Raw genomic sequence first — 17,804 nt, 5'->3', positions numbered from 1 at the left:
AACAGAGTAAAACTTGAAGCTGTTGGAATTCGCAAAGATCATGTGAAGAAGAATAAAGTCCACCTTTTCTGGGGAAAAAAATATTTTCAGTTGCTCTGTGTTTATAAATTAGGTACAATCTGGTAGGTTTGACAATCATGGAATACCAAGTAATGAATTTGTCCTTTAACCCTACAGAAGTAGCTTGCTTTATTTACCACTTTGCACAGATGGATGGTTATTACAAACATTAACATTACACTAAGGAGTCTTGATAATTAAGGGACAAGTTATCCAGTTCTCAAATCTCTTCTACTTTTCTAACCGACTGACTTACTGTTGGCCATTTTTCTTTAGTACACTCATCTCTAGTTGGGTGGGGGACACGGTTGTAAGTACAAATCCTGAACCAGGCCATCAGCTCAAGTCAGAGAGCATCCTGCTTTATTATCCTCACCCAACCTTGCACATGTCTACAGAAATCCTGATTATAAGCAGCCCCATCATTCCCTCTGCCCAAGTTCCGTTACCAGGTGGTACAGAAGACAAAAGGGAGAACCTGATTAATTAGAACACTCTGTGTTGACAGCTTCAATAAAAGTTTCACTAAGACTAAGAGTTTTGGGGTTTTCATTTATCCATGACATTCCTATCACCTCTTGCCCTCTGGTAACCCAAAGCTGAAGATTACAGACACACTTTCAGCTCCTTGAGTTCAAAGGCAAGATAGAGTACTTGGCTTGATTGGCATTTTGGAAAGCTCTCTAAAAAGGCTCACTTTCAAGATTAAAGGGACTCTTCATTCAACAGAATAGAAAACATTTTGTTACTAGACAATGAGGAATTTCAATCTAAGTGTAGGTTCAGTAAACATGAATATTCAGCAATTATGTAAGTCTCTGATGCTTTGGCAATTTGAGCGTATAAGTACACTCTTGGAACGAGGAGAGCCCCTTATTCACTGGAGAGCATTAGAAGATTGGGAAAATGTTTTCTTGTAAAATGTGAAGTAGTAAGGCCAAAAAAAGTTAAAAAAAAAAATGAAAACAGTCCTACAATCTTCAAAGTAGAGATCTATAATCTTCAAAGTAGAGCTCTGAAGACCTCTCTCAGAGGGATGTTTATAGAAGGGATACTTATACTGGGAACGGGGTTAAAACCTAAAATCCAGTCTAAAGCTAAGAGTCTATATACAATGTTATAATATATAATAGGTAAGGATCACAACACTATGCACTTAACTGAGAGATTCTGCAGTTACTCACATATAAACTGCTGAATGTTCTCCTTACAAATTCCTGTAGTAGCCAAAAGCATCATACCAGCACCCAAGATATTTTAAATCTATATATTTATTCCAAATCTCATGAGCTTTTTGTGAGATCGTTGTAACTTCCATTTACACCCCAGAAAGTTAAGAATGAGAGAAGTGACTAATTCACAAGGTATTAACATCTACATTTCACATAAGGGTGACACAGCCGAGATATGGAGTTGTAAAGCCATTTGCCCAGGTTTTCTTGACAGATAATTCACTTATTTCACTAAAGAGAGTTATTGAGTTTCCTGATTAGTATAGCAAAAAGCTGCTTTCAGAAATTCCTTTGGCCAAGTAATAAATGCAGTAAAATTTTCTTGAATAAATGTTGATTTAAATGAAGAATTAAAATCAATCACTCAAATCTTTCTTGAATATATATTACTCTTCAACCTTGTTTTTCAAACTCTAATAAAACATGTGCAAGTATGAAGAGTTTAAGGAAAATATATCGAAATGAACATGCTAATCTCATCAGTTCTAAACATAAAGATGTACTCTGTATCACAGAAATGTCCCTATATAAAAGGACAGTAATCCTCTAACATTTTAATTAGTAAAGTACAATAGAGTGTTAATAAGATATTCTTTTCTCTGTAGCTAAAAACAAGCGATAAAACACGTTATGCTGTTTAAAAGCCACTTAAATCAACTTCTGAAATTGTAGTGGTAGAAAATAGAGAATGACTTACGGAATTAATTTTTTTTTCCAAAATAGATTTCTACTTCCACAACCAAACAGCACGCATCAGGGTTCAGGGTTTACAAGAAAGTTGGTTGTTTTCCACAGTTTTTCTGGTCCTGTGTGCTGTACTGTGCTTAGTCACTCAGTTGTGTCCAACTCTTTTTGACCCCATGGACTGTAGCCTGCCAGGCTCCAGGGTGATTCTCCAGGAAAGAATACTGGAGTGGGTCGTCATGCCCTCCTCCAGGAGATCTTCTCAACCCAGGGGTCAAACCATGTCTCCCATGTTGCAGGTGGATTCTTTACTGTCTGAGACACCAGGGAAGCCCAAGAATCCTGGAGTGGGTAGCCTATCCTTTCTCCAGGGGAATTGCCCTGATGTGTGCTAACTCCCCAGGTGAGCAGAGCTGCTGCTGCTGCTAAGTCAATTCAGTCATGGCCGAACCTGTGACCCCATAGACCATAGCCCACCAGGTTCCTCTGTCCATGATATTTTTCCTGGCAAGATAATAGAGAGGGTTACCATTTCCTCCTCCGGGAGATCTTCCTGACCCAGGAATTGAACCTGCATCTCCTGCTTGCATAGCAGGCAGATTCTTTATGACTGAGCCACCAGGGAAGCCCCCTGTGAGCAGAGCTGGTTCCCCTTATTTCTATCCTGTTCTTTCGGTTTCCTCCTGGGGTTACCTCTCCTTCTTTCTCCTCAGGTATCTGTCTGATCTAATAGCCTGTGCTAGGCTAGCCCTTCAGCAAGGCTCAGCATGTAAATGTTGGAGAAGCCCTGACATTTTGGCTCTGGAAATACTGGAAAGAATAATTTATTCCTTCGTTGATATTTTCAAAAAGCATTTGTTGACTCATCCACTCACTCACCTATAGGAAAAAGTACAAAATCCTGGGCAGAGCACTGAGATCCTGCCATAACTGCCTCCCACTTGCCCTCAGAGCCCCTCTCCTTTCTCTCACGTCTTGTCTTTTTACACTCCTGCCCTTTTCCCAGCCTACTTCCTGCCTCCTCGCAGGCACCCAGCTCCTGTCCTTGTGAATCCCATCTCTCTCAAGCTCACACTCAAACATAACCTTCTTTGTGTGTGTGTGAGTCACTTCAGCCATGTCTGATTCTTTGAGACCCTGTGGACTGTAGCCCACCAGGCTCCTCTGTCCATGGGGATTCTCCAGGCAAGAATACTGGAGTGGGTTGCCATACCCTCCTCCAGGGGATCTTCTTGATCTAGGGACCGAACCCATGTCTCTTATGTCTCATGCATTGGCAGGCAGGTTCTTTATCACTATTGCCACATGGGAAGTAATAACTTTCTTTCTGAAGGCTAACTGCACTTTCTCAGTTAGGTCTTTGTACTCGTTATTCATGTCCCCTTGTTCAAATGAAGCTCAACCATGTTATATTGTATTTCCATCCTTTGTGAGGGTTTGAGGGAGGGTTGGTATTGGGAGTTAAATTGTGTTCTCCAAGAAGATTTGTTGAAGTCCTAGCCCCCAGTGCCTCAGCATATGACCTTATAGGATCTGTGACGTTATAGATGTCATCAAGTTAAGAGGAGCCATATTGGATTAGAGTGGACCAAATCCAATGACTGGTGTCCTTAAGAGGGAAATGTGGACAGAGAGACACAGACACACAGGGAGAACATCAGGTGAAGACAGGCAGAGATTGGAGTGGGGCAGCTACAAGTCAAGGAATACCAAGAACCACTGGCAACCACCAGAAGCAAGTGAAGAGGCACGGAGCAGATTCTCCCTCAGAGCCTGGGAAGGAACCCATATTGCTGATATCTTGATTTCAGACTTCCAACCTCCAGAGTTGTGAGAGAGAAATTTCTGTTGTTTTAGGCTACCAGGTTTGTGGTACTTTGTCACAGCACCCTTAGCAAACTAATACAGTTGCTAAGAGCCTCAGAATACGCTCATCCTCCTAACTAGACCTGCAGACTCCGGCAGGTAGGGGCTGTGGTAACCTATCTTTGCTTTCGGCCCCAGCATCACGCTACTAGAACAGATGCTCAACATGTTTGGCTGAATGAGGGCACATGCTCAGCACCACCTTTCTGGTTTGAAGTCAGTGGATCCTCAAAGGGTTCAGACCCTGCTCTGAGTGAGGAAGCCTGTGAACAAGGCAGAGAGAGTTTGTGCCAAAATGAGGACTTATAGAAGATGAAGAGGAAAAAAATAAAAGTAGGAAAAATATGTGTCAAAAACCTTGTAGAGGACTTCCCTGGTGGTTCAGTGGATAAGAATCCACATGCCAATACAGGGGACACAGGTTTTATCCCTGGTCCGGGAAGATCCCACATGCCACTGAACAACTAAGTCCCCTGTGCCACAACTGAGCCTGAGCTCTAGCGCCCATGCTCCACAACAAGAGAAGCCACTTCAAAGAAAAGCCTGGGCACCGCAAGGAGGAAAAGCCCTTTCACAGCAACAAAGACCCAGCGCAGCCATAAATAAATTAATGATTGTTAAAAGAAAACCTTACAGACGGATTCTAAGGAAAGGCAGAGGCCAGGACTTGGGGTGGACAGGGTAGGACTATTCAGAATGTTTTAGAGTGCATTTTGAAACAATAGGTGACGATTAGGTTCCAGAGGAGATGTTTCCTAGACTAAGGAGTTAAGGGCAAGGTGAGAGGAACAGCAACCAAACACTAAGACTAGACTGGTGTTTGGGAAGGAGAACTGTATAAAGGGCCCTGAAGGTAAAGCAGATGCACTGAAGTTCTATAAAATGGGACGCTGGTTGTGGCAGCAGGTTCTCATGGGGCAGAAACAGGACAAAAACCATGAGCAGCTCCAGGTAGGGTGGGCCTGAGAAGGAAGAGCATCAGGATGGGCCAGTGGGCTACTGAGGACATGCTGAGGAAGAGCCATCGTGGGGTCCAAGTGGGAACTGAGGAATAAAGCGGGTGAGAGGTCTCTCGGGGACCACCCGTCACGGTGAAGTAGGAAGCAGAGGGTCCCATTTGGTGGCACATTGACTCACTCCTGGGCTCAGAGAAGATGCTGCGCTTGTCAGGCCAGATGAATGAGGCTGTTTTCTGTTTTTAGAAACTTCTGCAAGACATTCCACAATACTTCCCTCGATAACTCACTTTAGCCTTTAATATGTCTCCAAGTCAGGAGATTCTTCCTCCCGTTCCAAAGGCAATTCCTCACTTTAGAAGCACATGCTTCCCCCTTGCATTCTTTCCTGAGCTGGGAAGAAGAGTTAAGAGGTGTGGTCACTATTTCCTGCTGTGAATCCTTCTCACTCTACTCCCAACACATTCTCTGATTTTCCTCTCCAGGAAAAATGATTTTTTTAAAAAAAGTTTTCTCAGAGGTTCTGTTAACTGTCTCTGAGACTCTTCTTTTGTCTCTTTCCTAAGCGCTTCTTTGTCTTGGGGCACCAAACTGGGCATTCAGGGAGGCAGGAAGTATAGCGGGCTGAGTGGAAGCTGTGGAGTCAGACAGACTAGGTTTGAATAGCCACTCCGATAACTAGTTGCCCACTCCTAAACTGCATAATCCCTGTGAGCCTCAATGTTCTCATCTGTAAAATGGAGCAATAATACTTAACGGCTACTTGGACAGCTGTGCTAGTTAAAACTAATATACATGAAATTCTTTTTTTAAACATGAAATTCTTGAAAGCATTCAACAAATGATGGCTCCTATTGTTAGTATGAGTTGCAGCAATGCTGATTATATTGGGCTTATTACTTTCGTAAGCACTTCAATATACCCAGACAGTCACACATGCTTAAAAAACTATACCACTGCAGAGTCCAGATGGCAACTCTTGCTACATCTGATGGCCACATAAAACACAAACTAGTCTCTTTCAGATAGAGCAAAACTATGTACAACACTGGGAACTGTGTTAAGAGAATTATATCCTTTTTATTTGATCTCTATGAAGTAGAACTGCATAACATATCAAGTAGTTATTTCATTTGCAAAGGGACTTGAATAATAACATTTTAAAATTTTCATATTAACTGAACAAAATCATTGGAATTCTCTTAATTGGAAAAGACTAATAAAACTCCCACTGCAGATAAACTTATTCCAATCAGTTCTTTTATATCATTTTTCTTTCATAACCTGTAAGTGCTTCTGGGTTAATAATGCTTTAACCCAGTGTATACCAGTGAGCTTAATTAAATTGTGTAGCAAGGTGTTGAAGGAAAATTCATTTAGAATGCTAATAATGTTCTTGGGGGAAGAGGACAATATGATTTATTTTTCTACAATAAGCCTTTACTTGTATAAGCAAAAGTTATTTAAAAAACAGCACATACAACTTTATAAGGACATATTATAATTATTTAAAAAAATATATATGTATACATATATACATAATTATTTTAAAATACAAAGTAAACCTGCTGGAATGTACCAAAATAGCAATATTATGTTTTTGAGTGATAGGAATATGAGTGATTGGTTTTTTCATACTCTAACTTTTCTGAACTTTACAACTTATTTATGATTTTGAAATAAACTATGATATCATACTATATGATATATTATTAAATTATAACATGCATTGTTATTTTATTGAAAATATTTTGTCAAGATAAATGAAGAAAAAAATGCCATGTGTTTTTGATGACTCATACCCTATGACCAATAGATATTTACCATTCCTCTTAGAGAATCTCCAAATCTCAGAGTTTTAAGGACTTTACTGAGTCATTTAACATGACTATTACCTGATGTGGGCTCTGTCTTTGTAATAATAAGAATGTTAATAATAACAGCTGGCATTGATGTGCCACACCTCTGTAGTAAGCATTTTAAATGCACTGTTTCATTGGACCTTCAAAATAATGCTATGAGGTAAGGCACTTGTGGTAGGTGGAATAATGTCCTGAAGATGTCCATGTTCTAATCCCTGGGCCCTGTGAATATGAATATGTTAGGTCACATGGCACAAGGCAATTGAGGCTGCAGCTGGAATTTAAACTGGCAGTCAGTCAGCTGACCTTGAGGGGGAAGATTATCCTGGGTTATCTGAGTCAATCCAAAGAAATCACAAGAACCCTTTAAAGTGGAAGAGGAAGGCAGAAGAGAGATTGTCAGAAGGATTCGCTGTGAGAAAGACTTGACTGACCATTGCCACCAGGGAAGCCCAGCTGGCTCAGACGGTAAAGAATCTGCCTGCAATGCAGGAGATCTGGGTTCTGTCCCTGGGTTGGGAAGATCATCTGGAGAAGGAAGTGGCTACCCACTACAGTATTCTTGCCTGGAGAATTTGAAGAATTGTTGCTTGCACTTGTGGGTGGCCCTAGTTGGTGGAATTGATGTACTTATATGGGGCTCACATCGGTTTATCCAGTCACTTTCCCCATTGACTTATCATTCAAAATAACCTAATTCCTCCTATATGAGAAGCACTTTTAAAATATTTGAGGCCAATAATCACTTTTCCCTAAGTCTTCTCTTCTTTTGGTGAAGTAATCCCCAATTCAGCCCTTCCTTACAAGACATGGTTTCAGATTCCAGTATTTTTCTGACCTCTCCCTTCTGGAAGGCATCCAGACTATCAACACCCATTTGAGGACCTGGCCAGTTCCTACCTTACTCTGAATTTTTGTACTTTGATTTTCTTCCATGAGCTTATCATGCTGACCATAACCCTTCTGAACTTCATTATATCCTATGTCTTGTGCTCTTTGATGGAAATATTTCTAGAGAGGAATCAACAAATAAGTACTGATAACTTTTAGTTTATCTAGCCTACAGACTTGAAAACATAGCTGGCTTTCAAGTTCCTTTCTGGTATTATCACAAACTGATTCTACTCTTTGTTGATATGAATCATACCTTTTTTTGTTTCAGTCTGGAAGGGGCTAGGAAAAAAGGCCTGTTAAGCTACAGCAAGGAAACGTTCTGATCAACAAGCAACTTTTTAAGGAGTCTTGAGATATCATAGGCTCCTTGTGCGTACCAGTCTGAGAAGTTGTGCTGTCTGGGAGGCAGGGGGAAAATGGAAATGTTAAAAGAGTCCATGTAGTTTCATCATATCATTTAAAATATTCTGAATCTTTACAGCAGAGACCTGCACACAAAGATTAATCACAGCCTCCTAAAATCTCTGACCATCCACAGCTTTAAATGATCTATGTTGCTGTTCCCTCATTTCTGCAAATAATCAAGGGCTGACTGTAAACAAACAAGCCAGCCAAAAAACCCTGGTCTTGAGCAGTTGCGTAATGATGAAGGCCTGGTGGAAAAAACACGAACCCATATTTCATTCATTTCACTCGCTATGTCTCTGTTGAGGTGGGGTGAGGAGGGTGGGGGATAAAACATTTTTGTGGGCTAGTATAGAAACATTCAACTAATTAAATAAGTGGGTCTGTCAGACTTGACTTGAAGACTTGAAAGTACTTGAACACAAAGCATAAGGTTTGCATTTCCTTTATAAATACCTACAGGAGTAAGAATAAAAACAGAAAATGCCATAATCAGCTTCATTTGGGACTCTTCTGAATCCTACATGTTTGAAAAAAAATCATTTGATATATTGGGGGAAACAGGTGCAGACAGTTTGGCCCTCTGCATACCTAGGGCAGGTTTTCTTGGGCTCCTGAGTACTAGATAAGGAGATGCAAACCCAGTTCAGGCCCAGAATATAAACATTTTATCCCTGATGTATCAGCCTGCTGCTGTTGTACATTGATGCTTTGGGAAAGTCAAACATCTGGGCTGTAACGCTGGGCTCCCTCACAGGGCTCCTGGAAAGAATAGCTGAAACCAGTTTCATTTCTAGATGAAAAAGAATATCTACAGCTTATGTTTGTGACTGCAGACAATGCTATAAGTATTCAAGAGAGGAGGCCTTTTTCCTTCCAGAATAGTATGACTTGAGCTTTGCTGGCTTCTATTCTGCCTCCCACTGAACATCTCTGTGCTCATCTAAAGTGGGAGAAGAGATGCTCAGTGGGAGAGGTAAGAGTGAGCATCAACGAAGGAAGGGGAGTCACACCTCCAGTGTCTGTCAGCCCTGGGTCACCCACCTACCCTGCAGCCATGCATTCCATGGCCCCAGCTGGCAAGCCCAATGTTTCCATGGAGAACATGGCACCTGTCCTGTAACTCCCCCTTTTCACTCCCTTCTAGTTCCTCCTGTTACCATGTCCTCAGAGGTCTGTGATTCCTATCTTGATCTTGCTGCTAGCCTGAACTTGGCATTTAGACTTACAATCTATGGTCTTCAGAACCCAAACCTCTGACTCGTAGACACCCATGGAGCCAATAAAGGGACTTTTTTCTATTGCTCCAATCTATAGAATCCAATCCTGGTTAATTGGTGCCATCCTTCTATCCTCTGGGGCTTCCTTGGTAGCTCAGATGTAAAGAATCCATCTGCAATGCAGGAGACCCGGGTTTGATCCCTGGGTCCAATGCCTGGGTCAGGAAGATCCCCTAGAGAAAGGAATGGATACCTACTCCAGTGTTCTTGCCTGGAGAATTCCATGGGCAGAAGAGCCTGGCAGACTACAGTCCATGTGATTACAAAGAATCAGACACGACTGAGCAACTAACACTTTTGCTTTTTTTCCCTATCTCCCAAGAGAAGATTTGGACAGACTCAATATATCACAGCTGGAGTTTCCTCTAACTTTTAGGTGTCCTCCAACTTTTCAGTTCAAGGGCCATGTCAATGAGGCAAAGACTCTATAATTGCACCCCACTTGTCACTCCATCAGAAAAGCCTTTTATTATCAATGCTTTATTGTCAAATTTAAGGAAATGCTTTCCTCATACATGTCATTCAATAATATTCAACAACAAATATTTACTAAGGACCTACTATGTGTCAGGCACTTAGGCATTAACTCATTAAACACTTTTAGCAACCTTGTAAGATTCAGTAGGAAGCAAAGGATTAAAGAGATTAAGTAACTCGCCCAAGGTCACATAGCTAGTAAGTGGCAGAGCCAAGTTCTGATGCCAACTTGGGCTATACCCTGCTGCCTCATTCTATAAATAACTATTAAGCACTTAGTTATTTGTGAGATGTATTTCCAACCTCTTAAGGATTCAGGCTTCGTTAGAGCTTCTGGGGAACCCCTGATCAGCTACTCCTGGTTCCAAGAAAGTGAACACTCCTGAGCCTGTTCACGACCCAAGGGCTTTTGAGAAAGGTGGTTAGCTTCTGGTAGGAATGAAGCATTGTTTTCGGTCCCTTTCAAAGATCTAACAGGAAATACCTTGCTTCAGCTTAAACTGCTGAGGGACATATTCAAGTGGATGGCACTCAGCAGGTTTGGAATAACACATTCTTCAAGTGCTCTGAGTTTCTGACCAAGAGTGAAAAAACTCCACAGCTAGACTTCCCTTTCTGGATACTCACTGATGGTGACATTGGAATTAGGTACTTATTCCAATTAGGAACCCCCAACCTGTTCCATACAAACAAAATGCTTCACAGAGAATTAATTCAGAAACTTCATGGTGTACTGGTTCTTGGACACCTGGAAGACACTGCTGACATCTTTGGCTCATCTGCTATTACTAACTACTGCCCGTTTGAGGGACTGATAATCCTTCCTCCTCCTCCCCTAATTGGAACCCTGTTTCCTCCACTCTTTTACCTTTATTGGTAACCCCCATTCTGTGAGCCCTGGCAAATGTGTCTTTGTATTTTGATCTACTCTCTCCTTGTTGTTGATAGAGGAGCCTTGTAGGCTACAGTCCATGGGGTTGCAAAGAGTTGGACACGACTGAGTGACTAACACATCTTCTTGCCAGGGCCAACTCATGAATATGAGTTCTGTATAGTCACATGGGGCCTCACACTGAGAAGGGCTTTGCGCTTGGTTTAACTCTGCTGTCACTGACTTGAAATTCTTAATGATTTTTGAACAAGGGCCCCACACTTCCACTTTGCATTGGGCCACACAATCATGTAGTCAGTCCTACTCCTTGCTGTGGCCACTGACAGTGGGAGAAGAGTCCTACCACACAAGGTAAGCACGGTGGGATAACTGCAGTTCTCCTTTGGAACCCAGCGGGCCTTTCCCCTATAGAGACCATTCATAAAGGCGGATCAAGCTGATAATAGCTCTGCCTTCATTAGCCTCAATTTCTTCATCTCTAAAACGTAGCAGCAGCACTTGCCCTTGCATGCCGTTGTGAGCACTGGGTGGGATCATGTATAAAGTACCCATCAGAATGTTTGACATACAACTGGTATTTGCTAGATGCAACCCATGGAAGGTAACAGGTGCAGGAAACAGAGATTAAACTCTGGAGTCAGAGTTTAATCAAATCTTATCATCTCCACTGCTTAAACAAGATGTATGATATTGGTCAGGCAACTTAGCTTCTCCCAGCCTCAGTTCCATTATCTGCAAAATGGGAATGTTAGCGTTTACCCTGAAGGGCAGTTTTGGGATTCAAATATTCTAATGAATTTAAAATATCTATTTTACCACCTGGCATGTAGCAGGAGCTCGAACTATAACAGTTCTTAGTTTGGTTCCCTTTTAACATCATTTCTGTACTCTACACAATTCATTTATAAGTGATGCTGGAATACAACCATTAACAAGTGTCTTATTAAATACAACTTCCTATACACTCTATGACTTATAACATATAGCCTCCCTATATGTGAAAATCATTTTGTAAAAAAAATATTTGAGGCCTGTATTTCCTTCTTTGCTAGACTATGAATTCCTTGAAGGCAGGAACCAAGTCTTATTTACCCTTTTATCCTAGAACACCTTCTAACACATATAATCCCAAGAGAATTAAATCTCTCTTTTGTTGTTCATGCCAAAAATGAGATGATAAATTTCATAACATTCCTAAGTCAGCAATTAATAATCAGACTGTTAATGATTAGGAAGTAGCACATGTGCATGCTAAGTTGTTTCAGTAGTATCTGACTCTGCAGCCCTATGCACTAGAGACCGCCAGGCTCCTCTGTTCATGGGATTCTCCAGGCAAGAATACTAGAGTAGGTTGCCATGCCCTTCTCCAGAGGATCTTTCTGACCCAGGGATCAAACCCACATCTCTTACATCTCCTACGCCAGCAGGCAGGTTCTTTACCACTAGCGCCACCTGGGAAGCACTAGGAAGTAGGAGCTCCAAATAGCCACATCTTTGCCATTAAAGGCCTTCTAATCCTTGTCCAGGGCTTCCCTGGTGGCTCAGAGGTTAAAGCATCTGCCTGCAATGCGGGAGACCTGGGTTCGATCCCTGGGTGGGGAAGATCCCCTGGAGAGGGAAATGGCAACCCACTCCAGTATTCTTGCCTGGAGAATCCCATGGATGGAGGAGCCTGGTGGGCTACAGTCCACTGGGTCGCAAAGAGTCGGACACAACTGAGCGACTTCACTCACTTAATCCTTGTCCATCACATCTGGCTCATCACCCAGCATCCTCGGGTCTGGTTCTTGCTTCATTAACAAAGCAATTCCACAGGGAACATAACTTAGTTTTATGTAACCAACCACCTTCCCTGGCAACAACCTGTGTCCAGAGGCCACTGGGAAAAGAATTTCCTGAAATCCCAACAGCTGAGTCATAATTTGATACCTCTTAGGACTCAAAGAGGGCTCAGAACTGTGACTTTAACCATTGGAGGGTTATGGGTCTCTTCAAGAACCTTCTGATAGCTAATGGACATTCTCTCCAGAAAAATAAATTCGATATCTTACATACAGTTTCAAGGTGCCTGCAGAACTCCTGCAGTCCTTGTACCTAGGTTAGTAATTCTTGTTAAAATAGCCCAGAAAACTGAAGAGCAATGCAAAAGATTCAGTTTTCCTGATAAATTCTAGCCCTGACTAGTCACATTCCCTTGTTCAAAACAGAACAGAGCAAAACAGTTACAACTCCCTAGATTTAACCTCAGGGTTATCCCTGAGGGCCTAGTCCTAGGTATTAACAGTAAGGGCATCCAGCCAAGCAGTGACTACTCTTTGGAAAACCTAAGTTCAGCTGAGTAAAACGAAGCTGTGTTTGATAATATCGTTTACATTTCCAAATCCCGGGTATCAAGCTTTCTTCCTATCCCTTGTGGCCCTTCCTAAATTTAGCGGCTGGTGTAATGGGGTAACCATGGCAACAACCACCTGCCTATTTAAAACCATTTCCAAAGCTAAATAAGGAAGCCTGGAATAAATGGCTGCTCGCCTGCCTCTCCGTGGACAAATTGGGCATTCCTGGGAATTTTCAATAGGAGCAAGCAGGCAGAGTAGAAACAGCATGGACTCAAGTTTTTAACAGGAAGTGTTCTGAGACCTTGTGAAACAGGGTCTACCTCGGAGCCACTATGTTTGCACTTATTAGAAGGCCCGGGAGAAGGCGATGGCAACCCACTCCAGTACTCTTGCCTGGAAAATCCCATTGACAGAGGAGCCTGGTAGGCTGCAGTCCATGGGGTCGCCAGGAGTCTGACACGACTGAGCGACTTCACTTTCACTTTTCACATTCACACATTGGAGAAGGAAATGGAAACCCACTCCAGTGTTCTTGCCTGGAGAATCCCAGGGACAGGGGAGCCTGGTGGGCTGCCGTCTATGGGATCGCACAGAGTCGGACGTGACTGAAGCGACTTAGCAGCAGCAGCAGCAGCCGTGACTGTCCTCCTAGATGATCGCACTACCCTTAACCTCAACTGGGTGAAGGGTGAGGTGCACACCTCACTGCGAAGGACAGTCTTGCTGATAGAAACTGGGAGGTGGGGAGGAAAAATGTTCATTCAGATCAGTGAGATTGTTCATACGCTGCACTGAAATGCACAGCTACTACTTTTTCCTGGCAGAGGAGTCTTTCTAACTCTACCTAATCACGTGGATAACTGATGATTGCTCTTTTTATGTCATATGTTCACCTGTCTATTGATTTTTGGAGTATGGACAAATTCTTCCCGCCTTCTGCTTCCTTGCTGTCTACAGAGGTTTTGCTTCTTTTCATGAAAGGAGACCACCCAAAAGATCACACTGAAGAGCTTGCTTTTCCCCAGGCAGGCTGTTTCCCACCGCTCATATGGATCTTTTTTGTACATTTGGCTCCTTCTCCCTGGGTTGCCCTTCTTTTTTCTGTCAACCTGAAAAGCAATACTTAACTTGTTTTGTGTCTTGGCCCAGGCATCTCTCCAGTTGGAAGACCCTCCACATCAAATTCCATGCCCCTGCTTTGTGGATTCATATCACCTAACACAAATCACTACGCACATCTGCTTTCTAGTCCGCCTCCATCCCTGGACTGTGAGCCCCCTACACATATCTATCCAAAACACCTATACAACAGTGCCTGGTGCTGTGTTCAAAAGATATATTCACTGAACAAATGAACAGAACCCCCATGGATTTCACAAACATTTGGCATCTTAAGAAACATGTGTGCATGAGTATGCATAATGGTATCTGTGTAAAAAGGGGACCTTAAAAGTCTGGAATGGCTGGAAGAGAAGGAGTATTTTTTAAAAAGTGATTTTTGTGTATGTGTATATATATTAGAGGGAAAAAGATCACAAGAAAAGCATCAATTGATTTGTAAGTTTGTGACTATTGTAGGAATAGGAGTTGAAAATATACATATTAATAGTATTTTGTGAGTTGACTTGGTGTGTGTGTGAGGGAAAATACATTCTAATAAGGTTAGCTCAGCTACTATTAGATCCCACAGATCACTCTTCCTGAAGTCGAAGTGGCTTCATTACGTTCAGTTTCTGATCCCTAAAAAGATTTCCGTAATCTTGGTTAACCTCCCAGGCACGGGGTCAGGGGAGAGAAGAGGAATGAAAATGAGGGAGCTCTGAGGAAGTGCATGGCTTTAAATGAAGGTGTGTGGGTAACACTGGACTTCTGCTTGGTGGGCTAAATAAAGTTCCTTAGACTCAATCTGAGCCCAAATCAATACCCACTCTCCTCCCCACCTGCTCGAGGGTGGGGTGGGATCCAGTGGTCACCCTGATAAGGTCCAACCATAAGAAAACAGAAAGGATGCAAATTAACCATCAAGAGGAGAAAAAGAAGGGAAAAAGGTAATTGAACCATCCTAGGGGTAGTTCTATGGACCCGCCCGCAGAATGGTTTGACTCTGCAAATGATCTGGTTTCCTTTGTTCTATTCCATTTTTGGACCAAGTTTCCGGCCTTTACAAGGTGCGCGGGCTGAGGCTGGACTCCGGTGGGCTCCCCGCCTTAGCAGGGCCGCTCTCTGCTGCCCTCTGCCGGCAGGGGAGGGGGAAGCGCCGCCAACTCGGCCCCTCAGCCACGGCCAGAGCTGCCACCAGCTCCCCTTTGTGAGGAAGGGAAGCCAGGCCTCTGCCCTCTCCCTGTCCCTCCCCCGGGGAATCGAGGGGCTCGGGATGGGGGCGTTGTAGGTTTTGAGAAAGCAACTGTGCCGCAGGAGGGGGAAATCCAAGTTAGCCAAGCTTAGACCCCCACTCCCCAAGGCAGACGCACCACACCCTCCCTCCTGGCCCCAGGCCCTCCCAATTGCACCATCTCCCTCTGGCAGGGGGCGAGCTGCCAGACCGTGGCGGGTTTCTGACATTGTTTTCTTCTTGGAAATGGAAAAGCCAACGGCAACGGCAACGTGGCAGGAAAGCCCTGGGCCGGGGAGCTGAGAACATTTTGGAGAGCGCAGGTGGAGGCCTGCGACCTGCAGTCTCTTGGGTGGGGCAGGCAGGCAGGCAGTGCAGTCCCGGCTACTGGTTAGCCCGCAGGACCCTCTTACCTGCTGTTGAATTTTTCAGGGTGTTTCTCTCTCATCACGTGGAACCTGTGTGCAATGGAAGCATCCTGAAAGGGAAAGGGACAGAAAGCAGATTCCTGGTTAGTGGTCCTGACCCTGTGCAATGTGGAAGAAAGGGAAGGGACACACATTTTCACTGAACTTCCCAGATGTCAGGGGGAGGCCAGGGAGGTCCCCACGCAGAGGCTGGACACCAGGTCCAAGGTTAGGGGCGAGGGCCCTCATGCTGTTAGAACTGATGCTAGATGACTCCTCCTAATGTTCACTCTCTACCCTTTCTAGTTCAGGGTAAGTTAAGGGGATGATGCTGCCCTTTGGGGGAAAGGCTTGCACTTTGGGGAGAGGGAGTGTGTCTGAGTCTGTGAGCAGTGAGAATGCAGAAGCCCATATGGGGCTGAATGTGTTCGGAAATGCCTCACCCTATTCACTCTTTAAAGAAATACTTTGTATTCTGGAATATTTTAAGACTCCTATGTAGTTGCAAAAATAGTACAGAGAGTGCCTGTGGCCCTTTCACCCATCTCCCCCCAATGATAACACCTTATGTAACTATAGTACATGGTGGAAACCAGAAAACTGATGTTGCTAGAGGCTTTTATATATTAACTCTTAGTCATCCATATCAGTAGACAGAATTGGTAGCATTGGATAACAGGCTTAGCAGATAATTAAAAATATATTTAGACTTCTGGCTTTTGCCTCTTGATCACTCCATGGAAACGACTCTCCCCAAGGTCAGTAAGAGTCTCATTACCACATTCTATGGATACTTTGCTATCCTACTATTAGCACATTCCTTTGCTCTACTTCAGCCACCTGCTCCTCAGTTAGGATGGCTCTCATGTCACCATGCTTCCGGGCTCTTCATGCTCAGAGCAGAAGAACCTCTCAGCCTTGAATCCATTCTGCAGCCTACATTCCCTGCCATGGGCTATATCCAGGTCTCTTAGTTGTTGCTAGCATGTAGCTGCTGCTGTCTCTACAATGTATCGCTGGAGAACCAACCCTGAACTTCAGACCTAAAACTGAACTCATCTTTCCTCCTCAGATTTGGTCCTCTGCCCTTGTTACTGGTCTCCTTTTCCAGCAGAAGAATGTGTAAAAGCCCCTTCAGCGCTCAGGCCTCCTGCCAGCATGTCGGCTGCAGGTGGTGGGTTTTAGAAATAAACAGGCTAATTGAGCTGGGGCGGGAGGGGTGGGGGTGGGGGTGGTGACAGAACAAGGAAGCTGATTCAGATTTGTGCAGGGAAGAGACACAGAAACTCATTTACTGGAATGTGTAACTAAAAGAAAACTCGAATTCCATACAGTGAGTTTTTAGCTATATCAATTTCATTTCTTGATATGGAAATTCTAAAATTTCTGGAAAAAAATGTTAAACATCAGGAGGTATAGTTCAATGAAGCAACTTTTTTTTTTTTTTTTTGAGCATGTGCTGTGAGTGGTGAGTAAAATACGGGCTAAGGGTGGGGACAGAAAATCCAGAAGCAAGATAGGGGCCAAAGGGGAGCTTTCGTAATATTTTTACTTGGCAGAAGAGTAAACCCAGCGAGCAGCCCCCTGTTGAAAGGCAGACGGGGCAAGTCAAGGATATGGGTTTATTTTCTGGTTGGCTAACACTCTTTGCTGAAACAATGTCTTGGGAATTTAACATTTAAACTCCAGTTACTGATTTGTTATTTGTTTAAGATACATCAGGAGTTGAAGTTGAAGCACCCCTGTGGACAATGGGAGGAGAGGGGGAACAACCGAGGAGGGTGGTGGGGGGCTGGTCTCTGTCCCCTTGGCAGAGCCAGCCTGCACGGCTTCTCCAGGCAGGAGCGTTTCCTGCCCTCAGAGTGCGCCCACCTCCCTCCTAAGCAAGTTTTGTGAGCTTGCTGAATAAGATTCATGTGACATCTGTCAAATGCTTCTCTAGAATTCAAGAAACATTCCGTCTACTTGTGTTCCTTTGAAGCACTGATTTTCTTCTGTCAGGGGGGAAAAAACCAGAAGAAGAAAAAGAAAGAAAAGAAAAAAGCAATCACATGTTGCCTGGCAGGATTTGTACTTCACATACCCCACCCCCAATGCTGCTGTGACTGGCTCCTGGCTTTT

The 17,804-nt window shown here is 43.5% G+C and overlaps 1 protein-coding gene across 3 annotated transcripts in view; it reads right to left on the bottom strand.

The window, feature by feature from the left end:
* Window positions 1-17,804, bottom strand: part of DGKG (diacylglycerol kinase gamma) — a 211,674-nt gene that overhangs the window by 70,656 nt on the left and 123,214 nt on the right. For all 3 annotated transcript variants that reach the window (XM_043473481.1, XM_043473483.1, XM_043473480.1), the window contains one exon: window positions 15,690-15,754. In XM_043473481.1, the coding sequence (XP_043329416.1) occupies window positions 15,690-15,754 (65 nt within the window). The remainder of the gene's footprint in view (window positions 1-15,689; window positions 15,755-17,804) is intronic.

The sequence above is a fragment of the Cervus canadensis genome, chromosome 7 (genome assembly GCF_019320065.1).
Source record: "Cervus canadensis isolate Bull #8, Minnesota chromosome 7, ASM1932006v1, whole genome shotgun sequence".
NCBI classification, from domain to species: domain Eukaryota; kingdom Metazoa; phylum Chordata; class Mammalia; order Artiodactyla; family Cervidae; genus Cervus; species Cervus canadensis.
This window is presented reverse-complemented; position numbering and strand designations above follow the sequence as displayed.